Source organism: Bombina bombina, chromosome 7 (assembly GCF_027579735.1).
Source record: "Bombina bombina isolate aBomBom1 chromosome 7, aBomBom1.pri, whole genome shotgun sequence".
Taxonomy (NCBI): domain Eukaryota; kingdom Metazoa; phylum Chordata; class Amphibia; order Anura; family Bombinatoridae; genus Bombina; species Bombina bombina.
The window spans coordinates 156,864,421-156,885,053 of NC_069505.1; the positions used below are offsets into that span (position 1 = coordinate 156,864,421).

The window sequence follows — 20,633 nt, forward strand, 5'->3', positions numbered from 1 at the left end:
GCAGCGACTTGGTCTTCACTGCACACTTTTACTAAATTTTACAAGTTTGATACTTTTGCTTCTTCTGAGGCTATTTTTGGGAGAAAGGTTTTGCAAGCCGTGGTGCCTTCCATCTAGGTGACCTGATTTGCTCCCTCCCTTCATCCGTGTCCTAAAGCTTTGGTATTGGTTCCCACAAGTAAGGATGACGCCGTGGACCGGACACACCTATGTTGGAGAAAACAGAATTTATGTTTACCTGATAAATTACTTTCTCCAACAGTGTGTCCGGTCCACGGCCCGCCCTGGTTTTTTAATCAGGTCTGATAATTTATTTTCTTTAACTACAGTCACCACGGTATCATATGGTTTCTCCTATGCAAATTTTCCTCCTTTACGTCGGTCGAATGACTGGGGAAGGCGGAGCCTAGGAGGGATCATGTGACCAGCTTTGCTGGGCTCTTTGCCATTTCCTGTTGGGGAAGAGAATATCCCACAAGTAAGGATGACGCCGTGGACCGGACACACCGTTGGAGAAAGTAATTTATCAGGTAAACATAAATTCTGTTTTTTCTTCGTTCTCTTGCTATCTTTATTTTAAAAAAGCAGAAATGTAAAGCTTAGGAGCCAGCCTATTTTAGGGCCCGCTCCTGACCTTTACATTCCTGCTTTTTAAATAAAGATAGCAAGAGAATGAAGAAAAATTGATAACAGGAGTAAATTAGAAAATTTCTTAATATTGCATGCTCTATCGGAATCATGAAAGAAAAAATATGGATTTAGTATCCCTTTAATAATATTTGAAAGAAGCAAGTTTACTAGCACACAATGGAGAAAGGAGATTTTTTTAAAAAAAGAAAAATATGGGTTCTCCCACTAGTACACTACACATTCCTGATATTTTGCTTTGTAGATCATGTTTTAACAACCCAAATTTCAGGTGTAGAACTGACCCTGGTCTGTCATTAGCTCTTAGCTCTCATCTGCTAGGCATCTGGTCACGCCAGTACAGCTTTGTCTTATTTCTGACCTTTATGGATGTTACACTGGATGTTAAGTATTGAAGGTGGTACTCATTAAACCTCTAATTTGTGTCACAAACAGACTAATAACTTCAATCTACATCTGTCTCTGATTATTCTCTACTAGTTCTAAACATGCAGACAGCTAAATTTAAACACTAATTTCTCTTATCAAATGATCAAAAAGCATATGTTAAAAAAGTAATGGATTTAAATACTATAAGGGAATACATGTTTTTAATTCTAGCCAGCCTATAAGTGATGTAAGTGCTTCTAACAGTAAATACAATTTTGCCATACAACTTGGATCTCCTATTTTCTATAGTTTATTAGAAAACTTAGTTAACTTTATCATTTTGAGTATAACATTAAAGTGAATAACCAACTGTCTGTTAATCAGAACATCTCAGTCTTATAATGACACAATTCAATATTTAATGTAAATCTAGATCTTCACAAATTTCTATATTATATACTACAATGAGCACTTTTCTGTATCACTTATTTGCATACAGAAATGTAGCAAGATACGCAGTTCCCAGTGTAAAATGTGCCTTAAGATCCTCCAGTAATGAATTTCATAGCATTGACAGATCATTTTAGATCACCTTGCCTGAGCTGAGAGCTTTGGCCCTAAGGGGGGTTCTAGGTGTGAGGGAGAGACATACATTATAATATCATATTTTTTTAAAAACTTTTTTTCAGATTTTTTTTCTCCATGCAAGCAAGTTTTTGATAATTAGGCCCAGTATCTCTTGTTGAAGAGCTTATCTAAGTAACCTCAGGAGCGTACCCTTGTCTTAAGCACTATGGGCTCCATGTACTAAATGGCGGGCGGACAGCTTCTCAACTCGCGAAGCTGTCCGCCCACCTTCGCTACACACGGGCAGCGGATCTGTTGATCCGCTTGCCTGTATGTATCATTACACACTCATCGGAGTGTGTAATGCCCACCCCTTCAATCATGCGACTGAAGGGGCTGTCAATCACCAAGAGCGAGCGTGCTCTCCGTTATTTTGCCTCGCCACCTAAGAGGTGGCGTATGGTTTAGGAAGCAGCGGTCTAATGACCGCTGCTTCTTACATTGCGGGAAGCAGGCTTGCTTATGCGAACCTGCCCCGCAAAGGCTCCGGAGCAGCTTTCGCTGCTTCGTACATGGAGCCCTATATGACAGCAGTGTTTTACAACACATGCACATTCCTGAGCTATGCTCTCATGGAAAGGAACTTTGTTTATAGGGACACTCAATAAAAAATAGTAACTTTCATGATTCAGATAGAGCAACCCGTTTTAAACAACTTTCCAATTTACTTCCATTACCAAAATGTATCTTTTTATATTTACAATTTTTGAGTCACCAGCTCCTACTGAGCATGTGCAAGAATTCACAGAATATACGTATATGCATTTGTGATTGGCTGATGGCTGTCACATGATAGAGGGGGAGTGGAAATGAACATAACTTTGAAATTTGTCATAAAAAAAATTACTACTCATTTAAAGTTCAGACATTTAAGAAGCAGCTTATGTTGCGGATTCCGCACAAGCCTTTGCCGGAAACTTAAGTTAAAGGGACAGTCTAGTCCAAAACAAACTTTCATTATTCAGATAGGGCATGTAATTTTAAACAATTTTCCAATTTACTTCTTTCACCAATTTCTCTTTGTTCTCTTGTTATTCTTAGTTGAAAGCTAAATCTAGGAGGTTCATATGCTAATTTCTAAGCCCTTGAAGCCCGCCTCGTAGCTCAGGGCATTTTGACAGTTTTTCACCAATAGAGGGTGTTAGTTCATGTGTTTCATATAGCTAACACTGTGCTTACGCACGTGGAGTTCCTAGGAGCCAACACTGATTGGCTAAAATGCAAGTCTGTCAAAAGAACGGAAATAAGGGGGAAGTTTTCAGAGGCTTACATACAAGATAATCACAGAGATAAAAAGTGTATTAATATAACTGTGTTGGTTATTCAAAACTAGGGAATGGGTAATAAAGAGATTATCTATCTTTTAAAATAATAAATATTCTGGTGTAGACTGTCCCTTTAAGAAGCAGCGATCTTAAGACCGCTGCTCCTTAACGCATCCGCCACCTCTGAGGTTGAGGACAGCAATCATCCCGATCGGAATACGATCGGGATGATTGACACCCCCTACTAGGGGCCAATTGGCCGCAAATGTGCAGGGGGTGGCATTGCACAAGCATTTCCCTAGAAATGCTTGTGCAATGATAAATGCCGACAGCGTATGCTGTCTGCATTTATTGATGTGGGGCGGACACGATACGCTACAGCAGATCACGTCCGCCTGCACATTAATAAATCGGCCCCTAAGTGTTATTACATTATCTTTTTATCATGTATTTGTTGTTTGTGCATTTACTGGTCCTTTAAACAAAGGATACCAAAGAGAGAAGAGCACCCTCATTCCTGCTACCCCACCCATGGGTGTCTCAGACTCAGTCTCCCAAATGTGAAATATTGAGTATGGGTGTGAGGGTCATTATGAGCAACAGGGAAACATTTATCATATCAGTGACAGAATGTCAATTTGTGTTGCAAACTAACGATTATAATCTCATCTGCCACTGTGAAAGTCTCATCCACTAATTACTTAGCAGTTAGGTATATTTTGAACAATGTGGTGCTCAATTGTCATTTGTGTCTGTTACATCATTGTATCTGGACAATGGGAATAATCTTATTGAATCTATATAATTAACAGATATATAACTGTTTGGTTTATATATATACATACACACACACACACACACACATATATATATATATATATATATATATATATATATACACACACAGAGAGAAGCACACTCACAGGAACGAACAACCAGCTCAATACTATTGTTAGCCTGTTCTTTTGCGATTTACCACCTGGGTGCAGCTTCTTTTAGCCCAGTAATGCTTTTCACAGAGAAGAACTTTCCTGTAGCATATCAGCCTGATCCCGCCCATTACAGTCAGTCCAGCGCAGAAATACCAGGCAATTCCTCTCTGAGCAAGGAACACAGCAACCCCAGGTGATCTTTTTGGCCTTCATTGGGCCTTGTCAGTGAGGTGTAGCCATATTCCTCTAAGCACACTGAGCAAGGAGTCCACGTCTGGTTTCCCCTTTATCCCATAGGGAGACTAAATACACACAGAGAGAAGCACACTCAAAGGAACGAACAACTGGCTCAATACTATTGTTAGCCTGTTCTATGGCGATTTATCACCTGGGTGCAGCTTCTTTTAGCCCAGTAATGCTTTTCACAGAGTAGAACTTTCCTGTAGTATATCAGTTTGATCCCGCCTATTACGGTCAGTCCAGCGCCGAAATACTAGGCAATTCCTTCTGAGCAAGGAACACAGCAACCCCAGACGATCGTTTCGGCCTTCATTGGGCCTTGTCAGTGAGGTGTAGCCATATTCCTCTAAGCACACTGAGCAAGGAGTCCATGTCTGGTTTCCCCTTTTTCCTATAGGGAGACCAAATACACACAGAGAGAAGAACACTCACAGGAACGAACAACTGGCTCAATACTATTGTTAGCCTGTTCTATGGCGATTTACCACCTGGGTGCAGCTTCTTTTAGCCTAGTAATGCTTTTCACAGAGAAGAACTTTCCTGTAGTATATCAGTCTGATCCCGCCTATTACGGTCAGTCCAGCGCCAATGCAGGCTGAAAGATCGTCTGGGGTTGCTGTGTTCCTTGTTCAGAGAGGAATTGCCTGGTATTTCAGAGCTGGACTTACCGTAATAGGCGGGATCAGACGGATATGCTACAGGAAAGTTCTTCTCTGTGAAAAGCATTACTATTCTCTGTGAAAAGCATTACTATTCTCTGTGAAAAGCATTACTGGGCTAAAAGAAGCTGCACCCAGGTGGTAAATCGCCATAGAACAGGCTAACAATAGTATTGAACCAGTTGTTTGTTCCTATGAGTGTGCTTCTCTCTGTGTGTATTTAGTCTCCCTATGGGAAAAAGGGGAAACCAGACGTGGACTCCTTGCTCAGTGTGCTTAGAGGAATATGGCTACACCTCACTGACGAGGCCCAATGAAGTCCGAAACGATTGTCTGGGGTTGCTGTGTTCCTTGTTCAGAGAGGAATTGCCTGGTATTTCGGCACTGGACTGACTGTAATGGGCGGGATCAGACTGATATACTACAGGAAAGTTCTTCTCTGTGAAAAGCATTACTGGGCTAAAAGAAGCTGCACCCAGGTGGTAAATCGCCATAGAACAGGCTAACAGTAGTATTGAGCTAGTTGTTCATTCCTGTGAGTGTGCTTCTCTCTGTGTGTATATATATATATATATATATATATATATATATATATATATATGTGTGTGTGTGGGTGTATATATATATATATATATATATATATATGTGTGTGTGTGGGTGTATATATATATATGTGTGTGTGTGTGTGGGTGTATATATATATATATATATGTGTGTGTGTGTGTGTGTGTGTATATATATATATATATATATATATAAATAAATATATATGTGTGTGTTTTAAAATCTGCTCACATTCTGCATTGCAAGGTCTGTCTTACTATGAATCAAGGGCTGCAATGATATAGATCAAAAGCCGGCAACCTTTTATTAGCAAAGTAATTCTAGGAATTTTTTTTCCATGAGGTTTTGCTTATTAATAAAGAAGAAAAGAAGAAAGGAAAGACTCTGTGCTCCCTCTCACCCACATAGCCTTAAATCAGACCCCTGACCCTGCAACCCCTGCACTGTGCACCTACCAATCAGCCCCCCAGAACACACTGAGATTTGCACCCATCACATGCATGTGGCACCAGTCTCATTGTTTTAACCAGGGCTAATGTTTCTAAACACTTTGCAAAGTGTCTTGAAAAAAATATGGAACCGTATAGCCCCCAATATACGTTTGACTTCCATAGTTCATTAATAAAAAAAAAAACTTCAGTATATTTGAAAGTTTCTGAGGTATCATCCTGTCTCTGATTTCCTTTGTACTTGAAATAGCAATGTTGTTTATCATGGGGGTCCTAGAATTTTACTCCAGATGAAAAGTCAATCAAATAATTGTTTAAAGGGGCAGTATACACCAATTTTTATATAACTGCATGTAAAGAAGACACTACTATAAAGAATAATATGCACAGATACTGATCTAAAAATCCAGCATAAAACTTTTTTTTTAAAAAAAAAGCTCCCAGTTTAGCACCGTTAATGAGGATAGGCTGGGACACCCACTGAAATGGGCTGTGAAAGCAGGAAGAGCAGACTCTCCCCCATTCCCTGCATATAGAAAGACCCTTTACACAAACAGGAGTAGCAAGCTGTAGTCTGTAGACATCCGTATACATCTAAAATTTTGGGCTTCGTTAGGAGTCTGAAAGTCAGCACAATCACCTAGATTAGTTTTGCGTTCGTGTTTTAACGCTGAAAAAATGGCCATTTCAGCGTTAAAACAGCACCGCAGCCATTACAAGTCTTGTCGGTATAGCTGTACCACAAGCCTTTTGGCTTGTAATGCAACGTCAGTCCCGCACTTATTATGTTTTTTCATGGGACTTCCATAGCGCTGCCATTACGAGTTTTGTGGTTAGGCTAAAAAAGCTTGCTTTGCAGCCTATACTGAAAAGATACGTTCCGCAATCTAAAAGCAGTAGTTATAATTTTTACGCTACAAAACTGTTACATAAAACTCATAACTAAAGTGTTACAAAGTACACTTAACACCCATAAACTACCTATTAACCCCAAAACCGTAACCCTCCTGCATCGCAAATACTATATTAAACTTATTAACCCTTAATCTGCCGCTCCCAACATCGCCGCCACTAAAAATAATTATTAACCCCTATTCCGCCACTCCCCAACATCGTCACCACTATAATAAAGTTATAAACCCCTAAACCGCCACCCTCCCGCATTGCAAACACTATTTAAATATTATTAACCCCTAATCTGCTGTCCGCCCACATCGCCCCCACTGTACTAAAGTTATTAAGCCCTACACCACCGCCATTATAATAAACCTATTAACCCCTAAACCGCAAGCCCCGACAACAAAATATACTAAACTAAACTATTAACCCCTAAACCGAAAGCCCTCCACATCGCAAAAAAACTAATTTAAACTAGTATCCCCTAAACCTAATGCCCCCGCCCTAACTTTATATTAAAAATACAATTTCCCTATCTTAAATTAAATTAAAACTTACGTGTCAAATTAAAAGAACTAAGTTTAAGCTAACAATTAAACTAATATAATTATTAAACTAAAATTAAACTAACTACCAATTAAATAAAACTACACGTAAAAAAAATCCTAACACTACTCTAATTACAAAAAATAAAAAAAGAATAAATTACAAAAAAATAACAAACACTAAATTACAAAAAATAACAAACAAAAGTATCCCCCCAAAAAATAAATCCACCTAATCTAATAGCCCTATAAAAATAAAAAAGCCCACCCAAAATAAAAAAAATACCCTAGCCTACAATAAACTACTAATAGCCTTTAAAAGGGCCTTTTGTGGGGCATTGCCCCAAAGATATCAGCTCTTTTCCCTAAAAAAAAAAAAATACAAAGATCCCCCCCAACAGTAAAACCCACCACCCAACCAACCCCCCAAAATAAAAAACCTAATTCTAAAAAAACCTAATCTACCCATTGCCCTGAAAAGGGCATTTGTATGGGCATCGCCCTTAAAAGGGCATTTAGCCCAAACCCTAATCTAAAAAAAAAAACACCCAAAAAAATCTTTAAAAAAACCTAACACTAACCCCTGATGATCCACTTACAGTTTTTGAAGTCCCGCTTGAATGATCTTCATCCAGGTGGCGAGAAGTCTTCATCCAGGCAGCCTCTTCAATCTTCATCCCGGCGGCAAAGACCTCATCCAAGCAGCGAGAAGTCTTCATCCAGATGGCCTCTTCTATCTTCATTCAGGCTGCGAAGTTCTCATCTAAGCGTCGATAAGTCTTCAGGCGACCTCTTCTATCTTCATCCAGACGGCATCTTCTATCTTGATCCTGAAGACATCTGGCACGGAGCATCCTCTTCATACCGTCGCCGCCGTACACTGAATCTTCAATGCAAGGGAGCCGTTTCAAAATGTTTTTTGTTTTTTTAAATGGCTCCCTTGAATTGAAGATTCAGGGGTTTGTATACTGTTAGGGGGTGTTTGTTTTGTTGCAAAAGAGCTGTTAACTTTAGGGCAATTCCCTACAAAAGGCCCTTTTAAGGGCCCTTGGCAGTTTATTATAGATTAGAGGGGTTTTTTTTCTTTTGTTTTTTTTTTTCTTTGTTTTTTTTTAAAGGGTATTAGAATAGGAATAATTTTTATTGTTTTGTATAATTTTGTTTGTTATTTTTTGTAATAGTAGGTTTTTTTTTTTATAATTTTAGTGTTTTTTATTTTTTGTAATGTTAGGTTTAAGTGTAAGGCAGCTTAGGTTTTATTTCACAGATAAGTTTGTATTTATTTTAACTAGGTAGTTAGTAAATAGTTAATTACTATTTACTAACTAGTCTGCCTAGTTAAAATAAATACAAACTCACCTGTAAAATAACAATAAAACCTAAGTTATTTACAATATAACTATTAGTTATATTGTAGCTAGCTTAGGTTTAATTTCACAGGTAAGTATGTATTTAGTTTTAAATAGGTATTATTTAGTTAATAATTGTAACTTTAGTTTAGCTCTATTTTAATTATGTTAAAGTTAGGGGGTGTTAGGTTTAGGGTTACGGTTAGGGTTACATTAGGGTTAGTTTTAGGGGGTTAATATAGTTTAATTTAGTTGTTGTGATGTGGAGGGCTGGCGGTTTAGGGGTTAATAGCTTTATTTAGTCGCAGCGATGTCTGGGAGCGGCGGAATAGAGGTTAATAACTTTAATATAGTAGCGGCGATGTTGGGGTGCGGTGGAATAGGGGTAATAACTTTAATATAATGGTGGCGATATCAGGAGCAGCAGATTAGGGGTTAATAACTGTAGGTAGGTTGCGGTGATGTTGGGAGCAGCAGATTAGGGTTGTTTAGACTCAGGGTTTATGTTAGGGTGTTAGGTTTAAATGTAACTTTTATTTTCCTCATAGACATCAATGGGGCTGCGTTACGGAGCTTTTCATTCCGCGATTGCAGGTGTTAGGATTTTTTCTGACCCGCTCTCCCCATTGATGTCTATGGGGGAAGCGTGCACGAGCACATCAAAACAGCCCTTGTATTTTGTGCGGTATGGAGCTCAAGGCAACCATATCACACGCACAAGCCAGCTGTTTAAAAACTTGTAATGGCTGCGCTATAGGGGGTTAAATAACGCAACTTTTGTTGCATTCGTTAATTTCCCTATAGCGCGCATAACTCGTAATCTAACTGTAAGTTATTTAAAAATAAGCAAAGCTATATGTTTGTACAAAAATACCCCTAGATGGGCTATATAATCTACAGTTATGCAAAGAAGAATCTAGTGTATATTGTCCCTTTAATGATGACCGTTGATGTGTCATTTATTTATTTCTGCCCCTGTCCTCTATAAAAAGGGCATTAAATCATTTTCTTTTTTGGTTGCATCTAAAATATATGGAAATGTTAAATGCATTGGAGTGTTTTAAATGTATTTTTTAAATGTTTGTTTTACTTTAACAGAGCTACTTGCACTTCTTGTTAATTTTGATATCAGTTTAAATACTTTTTTTGTAACTTTATTAAAGGGGCATGAACCTCAACAATGAATGAATCCCTGTATAAAAATAATAAGGAAAATAAAACAACTTTATTGCAAGATAAATTGTGCCTCATCCTCTCTCATTAAGAGAGGCTGATCATCTGACTCCCTCATTCTTCAGTCTGGTGATATTTTCCCGAGTCTGTGAAGTTCTACACAGTGATTTGTTAGTTCAAAACACAAGATAATTAATTTATGTCCCTAATTGGCCATTGCAAATCAGACCAGGGAACTTAATTCTACCAGGCTGAATTTCACAGGACTTTAAATACCTCCCTAAAGAGGTAAAAATGAAAGCCATTTCTGTAACATGCAAATTCTGTAAATCTAATAGCTGGTTTATGCAATTTGCAGCATTTTGAAAGCCTAAGTTACAGATTTTGCATTTTGGTGCCTTTAGGAAGCGTGGGACAAAACACAACCCAAGAGGTGCTGAATATCCCTTTAATGCCCTTTAGTTGCTGATCATTCACATGCATCATACTTCTTTAGTTGAATGTCCCTTTAAGTTTTCATATACTGTATATCATTCTAATATTTACTGATGGTTTTTCCATTTTTGTCTTTTTCTTTAAGGTATACTTGGCAAGTTCAAGATAAAATAGACGCAAATAATGTTGCTTACACATCTGGAAAATTAAGTCTTCACACAGATTATCCAGCACTTCAGTATCCTCCAGGGGTAAGTAGCTTTTTTTCTTTTAATTTATTTTTACGACTTTCTAGTTTCTTTTATATTTCAGGGATTCAAACATTGTCTCAAATGTCAATAAAAATGTGTAATGTGATCACTTTATTTTGTGACTGCTTGGGATTAAAAAACTGGAAGAGACTGTGACAAAGTGGATTTAAACTGTATTTTGTGGGGATTGTGACATATAACAGCAGAACCATGGCTGCTAAAATTGATCCCCACACTCTGTTACGCTCCCATTTAAAAGATACTCTTTCTCAGGTTCTAAAAGCTATAGCCAAAGCTTTACTAAGCAAGTCAAATATATACCATCCAAAAAGGGGCTTACACCTACATACATATGTCATTATGACATAATCTAGCCACACCCCATGACTGCAAATTCTCTCCTGTCAGCCATTAAAGGAGGTAATCAAACTTAAAGGGACAGTCAAGTCCAAAAAAACCTTTCATGATTTAAATAGGGCATGACATTTTAAACAACGTACCAATTTACTTTTATCACCAATTTTGCTTTGTTCTCTTGGTATTCATAGTTGAAAGCTAAAACTAGGAAGTTCATATGCTAATTTCTTAGACCTTGAAGACTGTCTCTAATCTGAATGCATTATGACCGCTAGTGGGCATTAGTTCATGTGTTTCATATAGATAACATTGAGCTCATGCACGTGAAGTGATCTAGGAGTGAGCACTGATTGGCTAAAATGCAAGTCTGTCAAAATAACTGAAATAAGGGGGCAGTCTACAGAGGCTTAGATACAAGTTAATTACAGAGGTAAAAAGTGTATTATTATAACTGTGTTGGTTATGCAAAACTGGGGAATGGGTAATAAAGGGATTATCTATATTTTTAAACAGCAAAAATTCTGGTGTTGACAGTCCCTTTAAAGGGACAGTCTACTCCAGAATTGTTATTGTTTAAAAAAAATGATAATCCCATTCCCCAGTTTTGCAAAAACAACACGGTTATATTAATATACTTTTTACCTCTGTGATTACCTTGTATCTAATCCTCTACAGACTGCCCCCTTATTTCAGTTCTTTTGACAGACATGCATTTTATCTAATCAGTGCTGAATCGCAAATAACTACACGGGAGTGAGTACAATGTTGTCTATATGGCACACGTGAACTAGTGCTGCCTAGCAGTGAAAAACTGTCAAAATGCACTGAGATAAGAGGCAGCCTTCAAGGGCATAACTTTCAACAAAGAATAACAAGAGAACAAAGCAAATTTGATGATAAAAGTAAATTGAAAGTTGTTTAAAATTGCATGGCCTATATTAATCATGAAAGTAAAATTTTGACTAGACTGTCCCTTTAATAGTCATTTTCAGACACTAAATACAAGCAACCCTCTACCAGCTGTGACAATGTCCACCAAAAATCTCACGGTGGGAACCTTTATTTTATGTTTAGATCGCAAATGCATTAAACACATAGGGGCCGAATTATCCCACTTGTTTGTAAAGACCGCTGCTCCACAATTTGTCCGCCTGCTCGGAGGCGGCGGACAGAAATCAACCCACCCAATCGAATACGATCGGTTTAATTGACAAGCCCTGCTAGCGGCCGATTGCCCGCGAATCTTCAGCGGGCGGTATTGCACAAGCAGTTCTGGTGAACTGCTGGTGCAATGATAAATGCTGACAGCGTATGTGATACGCTACATCGTATCATGTCCGCTCGCACTTTGATAAATATGCCCCATAGTAGAAGTACTGATCCATTCAGCAGTACTATTAATAGATCTGAGTAGTGTGAATAACTGCTGATAGGATCAAGGATTCTTACCGCTCAAGATAAGCAGTGCTGTATGGATCCTGAGTGGTACTATTACTCTGTGTTTAACCCTTTAAGGGTCAATAGTGCTGCTGAGTCTTATGGCTCTTTAACCTTGTTCTTCTTTCTTACTGGTATATCAATAAGAAAGTGAGGACTTGTTAAACCAGCCAATACTTTTCAAAACCCTCTCGGATAATCTTAACCCCTCCCCTAGCTGATTAGATGCAGCCTTCAGGATGTTTAGATCCCCCATATCTCACAGGCCCACCCCTTTATATTTTTAAAATGTTGGGTAATGTGAAAGCTTCCCATATGAGAAATGTAAAGAGGTTTGCATGGTACATCATAATTAGTTGGCCTTGAAACTTGCCTTCCTCTCTAGAAAAATACCTTTCTATGGGGTACTCAATTTCCTCTTATGTTTAGGTCTGAAGAAATACTGCAGTATATCTTTAGACTTGAATTCTCTTTTAAAACGTAACATTAGTCCAGTGAAAGGTATTACTGCATACTGCAATATTCTTGTCATTTTGGCACCAGAATCACTTGACTAACACAGTCACTCCAATCAACCAATCAGTTATAACACAGATGCAGCATGCCACGTATGATATCTAATATACAAAGTTTCATATTGCACAGACCAGGACTTTCATAAAGAAGAATGTTCTATTACAAAATATCTCCCTATAGAGCAAATCAATCTGTGATATCACAACACATCTCTATAGAAACGTATCTGGAGATCTTGGTGGGGGACTAACAAGTGGTGTGATGCCCTCTCTACACAATGCTTTGAGTTGAAAATGTTTATTTTATTAAATTATTTCAGATTTAACGCATTTCTTGTGCACCAATAAATGGGGAAAATAGTTAATGATCAAAGAATAAAACATAGGTAGAGATTTGTGTACAGGGAAACAGATGTGAATGAAATCATAGCTTAGTACATGCCAAGAATTACATAGACCCATAGGATTAGAGAAAACGTTTACAGATCTCAGACTTATATACAGACACACTTTTATGTATTTGTTTTAAATGTATATTTATATTTTAGCAATTGATCTTTGTTTCAAATGATTTTACTTTTATGTTTATCTTTGCATTATTTATAACATTTAAACAAAAGAAGATAATTGCTAACTGCGTAAAATGCGTAAACATTTAACATGCAATTACCTAGGCATGTGGTCTCGATTAAATTGTTTATTAGAATGATTGGTTAATGTTTGGTTTTATTGTATGTTAGGTTTGACAAATTTGAAAAAATAATTGGTCAGTTAGTATATTTCATTGAATGAAAACAGAACATAACCTTGTATGACCAACTTTTTTATGTTTTCTATTTCTTTACTTTAAAATAGAAGTAATTTAACCCCTTAACGACCGTGATGTACCATTTATGTCGCTGGTCATTAAGGGTTTTCTTGTTTATAATAGCGTGACTCCTGCTGCAAGCGTCTGGACCACGGTATTATACCCTCCCTCCTCGTCACCGCTGGCAGAGAGACCACTCTATTAACAATGCATTCCCGCGAGAAAGACCAGAGGTTAATTGCTTAGTTTGATAACACAGTCCAAACAAAATATTAACAGATTCAGTCAAAAAAGTCACAAGTTGTAATAATTGCCCTATATCTTCCATCATTTTTTTTCCTGTTCATAAACTTTCAACATAATAACCAAATACATAGGGGCCTATTTATCAAAGGTTTTGTGGACCTGATCCGACAGTGCGGATCAGGTCCGCAAGACCTCGCTGAATGCGGAGAGCAATACGCTTTCTGTATTCAGCATTGCACCAGTAGCTCACAAGAGCTGCTGATGCAACGCCACCCCCTGCAGACTTGCTGCCAATGGGCTGCCAGCAGGGGGTGTCAATCAACCCGATTGTACTTGATCCGGTTGATTTCGGGCGATTCCTGTCCCCCTCATCAGAGCAGGCGGACATGGATATGGTGCAGCGGTCTTTAGACCGCTGCTTCATTACTGCTGTTTCTGGCGAGTCTGAAGACTCGCCAGAAACACGGGCCCACAAGCTCCGTTCGGAGCTTGATAAATGGCCCCAAAGTATAGGTTACAAACCGCAGACAAAAGCAGCAGACATAGCGTAACAATAGGTTTGTTTAAAGCATATACATATGCCTCTTGTACAAAGCTCTCCAGATGGGGTCAGCTAGCTCCCAGTAGTGTTAGTCTCTTTACACACAAAGTTATATACAAGTAACAGTGCAATAATAAAACACATTTTGCCTTTTATGTCCTTTTATTTAGGATATTTAAATGGTGTTTTTTTCATATTTATATATAGGTGGCCCTCGGTTTACGCCGGTTCAATTTGCGCCGTTTCAGAATAACAACCTTTTTTTCAGTCATGTGACTGCGATTGAAAAGCTTTTGGAAAGCAATGCACTAATTAAAATTGCCAGTAGGTGGAGCTGTCCGCTTGTTTTGCAGCAAAGTTTTGCAACTTAACAGCCTTAAATTGATCTGTGTACACAGATCAGACCAGATCTATCGAGCAAAATCTAGCAGGCACTTCCCTATTATCTTCCTGTCCAGCAGCTTGAGGTGAGGGTGCCTAACTGCTTATTAATCACTGCAGATTCAAATGCATAGAATAGGTGCAGACCCAATATTATCTAATATGCTAACAATGCAGAGAACTGATTGCAGAAAAATGCAAGTAAAAAACGTTTTTGTTCATTAAACTTAGTTTGATGATGATGCAGTCTGTTGTGTAATTATTTTATTAGGTGATGTTTAGCAAATGTTTTTGTTCATTAAACTTGATGATGATACAATCTATATTTTTAGGTTTATAATGCTGTTTAGCATTTAAAGTCTTCATTTCCAAGTTTTAAAAATAATGTATTGGGTTTTACTTATGACAATTTTGAGAGGGGCCTGGAACCTAACTCCCTCGCTTCCCATTGACTTACATTATAAACTGGGTTTCAATTTACAACGGTTTCGATTTACAACCATTCCTCCTGGAACCTAACCCCGGCGTAAACTGAGGGCTACCTGTATATGTATATATCAGCAATTAAGTTCAGCATTACAAAAGGTCTGCAGACAAAATAAATGTTTTCATATAATCAAAATTTGCTTTTTTTTGCATTACAGAGATATAACCCTTAAAAAGCCTCTTGTGCATTTCCTTATCTTACGTGTTGTGCTCAGCTATAGACAAAGTGAGCTAAGGCACTGATCAATAACTGCATAGCATGTCACACTGTTCAGGATTCTATAATTACAGAAAAACCAAGCAAAATAAATAAAGTACATTAAAAATGTAATTTTACTACATATAGCTAAAGAGCCATAATAATGAAAAAATGCTCTAATTTGATAGATCATGCAGTTTTAACATTTAGTTATCCCCGTAAATGGGTTAAACACATAGGCCTCTATTTATCAAGCTGTCAACCGCAGATATGCTGGAATTCTACAGCGTATTTGTGGCGAGCCGGATTCGCCGTAGTTATCAATCCCTACAGACCGGCAAAAGTAGAATATAGTGATGTAACATACGATCCGCCGGACTCAGTCCGACACAGATCGATGCTTACGTCACTACAGATGTTCTGAATGCAAGTTCGGCACAATCTGACTACTTTTGCTAGCAGGTACGCTCGCCACTATTCCGGCCCAGCGTACCTGGATTTCAATACGCCGCCCTGGAGGCGGTGGATGCCATAGGAATCAATGGGAGTCTGACAGCAGCAAAAGCTCATGTTCGCTGCTGCCCGATATCCCATTGATTCCTATGGTAGTTTCTACACCTAACACCCTAACATGTACCCAGAGTCTAAACACCCCTAATCTGCTCTGCCGCCACCTACATTATACTTATTAACCCCTAAACCGCCGCTCCCGGACCCTGCCGCAACTAAATAAAATGTTTAACCCCTAAACCGCCGCTCACGGACCCCGCCGCAACTAAATAAAATGTTTAACCCCTAAACCTCCGCTCCCAGACTCTGCAGCCACCTACATTAAATTTATTAACCCCTAATCTGACCCCCCTACACTGCCGCCACCTACATTAAATGTATTAACCCCTAATCTCCCGCCCCCAAACGTTACCGCCACTATATTAAATTTATTAACCCCTAAACCTAAGTCTAACCCTAACACCCCCTAACTTAAAGGGACAGTCTACACCAGAATTGTTATTGTTTTAAAAGATAGATAATCCCTTTTTCTTCTGTTATGTGTGATCAGTCCACGGGTCATCATTACTTCTGGGATATAACTCCTCCCCAACAGGAAATGCAAGAGGATTCACCCAGCAGAGCTGCATATAGCTCCTCCCCTCTACGTCACTCCCAGTCATTCTCTTGCACCCAACGACTAGATAGGATGTGTGAGAGGACTATGGTGATTATACTTAGTTTTTATAACTTCAATCAAAAGTTTGTTATTTTACAATAGCACCGGAGCGTGTTGTTGCCTCTCTGGCAGAGTTTGAAGAAGAATCTACCAGAGTTTTTACTATGATTTTAACCGGAGTAGTTAAGATCATATTGCTGTTTCTCGGCCATCTGAGGGAGGTAAAAGCTTCAGATCAGGGGACAGCGGGCAGATGAATCTGCATTGAGGTATGTAGCAGTTTTTATTTTCTGAATGGAATTGATGAGAAAATCCTGCCATACCGTTATAATGACATGTATGTATACTCTACACTTCAGTATTCTGGGGATGGTATTTCACCGGAATTACTCTGTTAAAAGTACACTAAACCTTTTAATAGGTATTTATCATGTTAAACGTTTTTGCTGGAATGTAGAATCGTTTGCATTTTCTGAGGTACTGAGTGAATAAATATTTGGGCATTATTTTTCCACTTGGCAGTTGCTTGTTTTAATTGTGACAGTTTCGTTTCTCTCTCACTGCTGTGTGTGAGGGGGAGGGGCCGTTTTTGGCACTCTTTGCTACGCATCAAAAATTTCCAGTCAGTTACTCTTGTATTTCCTGCATGATCCGGTTCATCTCTAACAGAACTCAGGGGTCTTCAAACTTCTTTGGAGGGAGGTAGATTCTCTCAGCAGAGCTGTGAGACTTATATATTGAGTGTGATTAAAAACGTTGCTCTGTAATTTTTATTTTCAAATTTAATTATCGTTAATTTACTAATGGGAACAAACCTTTGCTAAAAGTTGTGTTGTTTTTAAGGATTGAGACTATAACTGTTTTTCAGTTCATTATTTCAACTGTCATTTAATCGTTTAGTGCTTCTTTGAGGCACAGTACGTTTTTGTTAAATAAGATTGTAACCAAGTTGCAAGTTTATTGCTAGTGTGTTAAACATGTCTGACTCAGAGGAAGATACCTGTGTCATTTGTTCCAATGCCAAGGTGGAGCCCAATAGAAATTTATGTACTAACTGTATTGATGCTACTTTAAATAAAAGCCAATCTGTACAATTTGAACAAATTTCACCAAACAGCGAGGGGAGAGTTATGCCGACTAACTCGCCTCACGTGGCAGTACCTGCATCTCCCGCCCGGGAGGTGCGTGATATTATGGCGCCTAGTACATCTGGGCGGCCATTACAGATAACATTACAAGATATGGCTACTGTTATGACTGAAGTTTTGGCTAAATTACCAGAACTAAGAGGCAAGCGTGATCACTCTGGGGTGAGAACAGAGTGCGCTGATAATACTAGGGCCATGTCTGATACTGCGTCACAGCTTGCAGAGCATGAGGACGGAGAGCTTCATTCTGTGGGTGACGGTTCTGATCCAAACAGATTGGATTCAGATATTTCAAATTTTAAATTTAAATTGGAAAACCTCCGTGTATTACTAGGGGAGGTTTTAGCGGCTCTTAATGATTGTAACACTGTTGCAATACCAGAGAAATTGTGTAGGTTGGATAAATACTTTGCGGGTACCGGCGAGTACTGACGTTTTTCCTATACCTAAGAGACTAACTGAAATTGTTACTAAGGAGTGGGATAGACCCGGTGTGCCGTTCTCACCCCCTCCAATATTTAGAAAGATGTTTCCAATAGACGCCACCACACGGGACTTATGGCAAACGGTCCCTAAGGTGGAGGGAGCAGTTTCTACTTTAGCTAAGCGTACCACTATCCCGGTGGAGGATAGCTGTGCTTTTTCAGATCCAATGGATAAAAAATTAGAGGGTTACCTTAAGAAAATGTTTGTTCAACAAGGTTTTATATTGCAACCCCTTGCATGCATCGCGCCGATTACGGCTGCGGCAGCATTTTGGATTGAGTCTCTGGAAGAGAACCTTAGTTCAACTACGCTGGACGACATTACGGACAGGCTTAGAGTCCTTAAACTAGCTAATTCATTCATTTCGGAGGCCGTAGTACATTTAACCAAACTTACGGCTAAGAACTCAGGATTCGCCATTCAGGCACGTAGAGCGCTGTGGCTAAAATCCTGGTCAGCTGATGTAACTTCTAAGTCCAAATTACTTAATATACCTTTCAAGGGGCAAACTTTATTTGGGCCCGGTTTGAAAGAAATTATCGCTGACATTACAGGAGGTAAGGGCCACGCCCTGCCTCAAGACAAAGCCAAAGCTAAGGCTAGACAGTCTAATTTTCGTCCCTTTCGGAATTTCAAAACAGGAGCAGCATCAACTTCCACTGCACCAAAACAGGAAGGAGCTGTTGCTCGTTACAGACAAGGCTGGAAACCTAACCAGTCCTGGAACAAGGGCAAGCAGGCCAGGAAACCTGCTGCTGCCCCAAAGACAGCATGAACCGAGGGCCCCCGATCCGGGACCGGATCTAGTGGGGGGCAGACTCTCTCTCTTCGCCCAGGCTTGGGCAAGAGATGTTCAGGATCCCTGGGCGCTAGAGATCATATCTCAGGGATACCTTCTAGACTTCAAATTCTCTCCCCCAAGAGGGAGATTTCATCTGTCAAGGTTGTCAACAAACCAGATAAAGAAAGAAGCGTTTCTACGCTGTGTACAAGATCTGTTATTAATGGGAGTGATCCATCCGGTTCCGCGGTCGGAACAAGGACAAGGGTTTTACTCAAACCTGTTTGTGGTTCCCAAAAAAGAGGGAACTTTCAGGCCAATCTTGGATTTAAAGATCCTAAACAAATTCCTAAGAGTTCCATCGTTCAAAATGGAAACTATTCGGACAATCTTACCCATGATCCAAAAGGGTCAGTACATGACCACAGTGGATTTAAAGGATGCTTACCTTCACATACCGATTCACAAAGATCATTACCGGTATCTAAGGTTTGCCTGCTTAGACAGGCATTACCAGTTTGTAGCTCTTCCATTCGGATTGGCTACGGCTCCAAGAATCTTCACAAAGGTTCTGGGTGCCCTTCTGGCGGTACTAAGACCGCGAGGAATTTCGGTAGCTCCGTACCTAGACGACATTCTGATACAAGCTTCAAGCTTTCAAACTGCCAAGTCTCATACAGAGTTAGTTCTGGCATTTCTAAGGTCGCATGGATGGAAAGTGAACGAAAAGAAGAGTTCTCTTTTTCCTCTCACAAGAGTTCCATTCTTGGGGACTCTTATAGATTCTGTAGAAATGAAGATTTATCTGACAGAAGACAGATTAACAAAGCTTCTAAATGCATGCCGTGTCCTTCATTCCATTCAACTCCCGTCAGTAGCTCAATGCATGGAGGTGATCGGCTTAATGGTAGCAGCAATGGACATAGTTCCCTTTGCACGTCTACATCTCAGACCGCTGCAATTGTGCATGCTGAGTCAGTGGAATGGGGATTACTCAGACTTGTCCCCTACTCTGAATCTGGATCAAGAGACCAGAAACTCTCTTCTATGGTGGCTTTCTCGGCCACATCTGTCCAGGGGGATGCCATTCAGCAGGCCGGACTGGACAATTGTAACAACAGACGCCAGCCTACTAGGTTGGGGCGCTGTCTGGAATTCTCTGAAGGCTCAGGGACAATGGAATCAGGAGGAAAGTCTCCTGCCAATAAACATTCTGGAATTGAGAGCAGTTCTCCATGCCCTTCTGGCTTGGCCCCAGTTAAAAACTCGGGGGTTCATCAGGTTTCAGTCGGACAACATCACGACTGTAGCTTACATCAACCATCAAGGAGGGACAAGAAGCTCCCTAGCAATGATGGAAGTATCAAAGATAATTCGCTGGGCAGAGTCTCACTCTTGCCACCTGTCAGCAATCCACATCCCGGGAGTGGAGAACTGGGAGGCGGATTTCTTGAGTCGCCAGACTTTTCATCCGGGGGAGTGGGAACTTCATCCGGAGGTCTTTGCCCAAATACTTCGACGTTGGGGCAAACCAGAGATAGATCTCATGGCGTCTCGCCAGAACGCCAAACTTCCTCACTACGGGTCCAGATCCAGGGATCCGGGAGCGGTTCTGATAGATGCTTTGACAGCACCTTGGAACTTCGGGATGGCTTATGTGTTTCCACCCTTCCCGCT

General features: G+C 39.6%; 1 protein-coding gene across 2 annotated transcripts in view; it reads left to right on the forward strand.

Annotated features, from left to right (window-relative positions):
• BBOX1 (gamma-butyrobetaine hydroxylase 1) overlaps positions 1-20,633 on the forward strand; it is a 268,381-nt gene that overhangs the window by 204,235 nt on the left and 43,513 nt on the right. For both annotated transcript variants that reach the window (XM_053720388.1, XM_053720389.1), the window contains exon 5: positions 10,298-10,403. In XM_053720388.1, the coding sequence (XP_053576363.1) occupies positions 10,298-10,403 (106 nt within the window). The remainder of the gene's footprint in view (positions 1-10,297; positions 10,404-20,633) is intronic.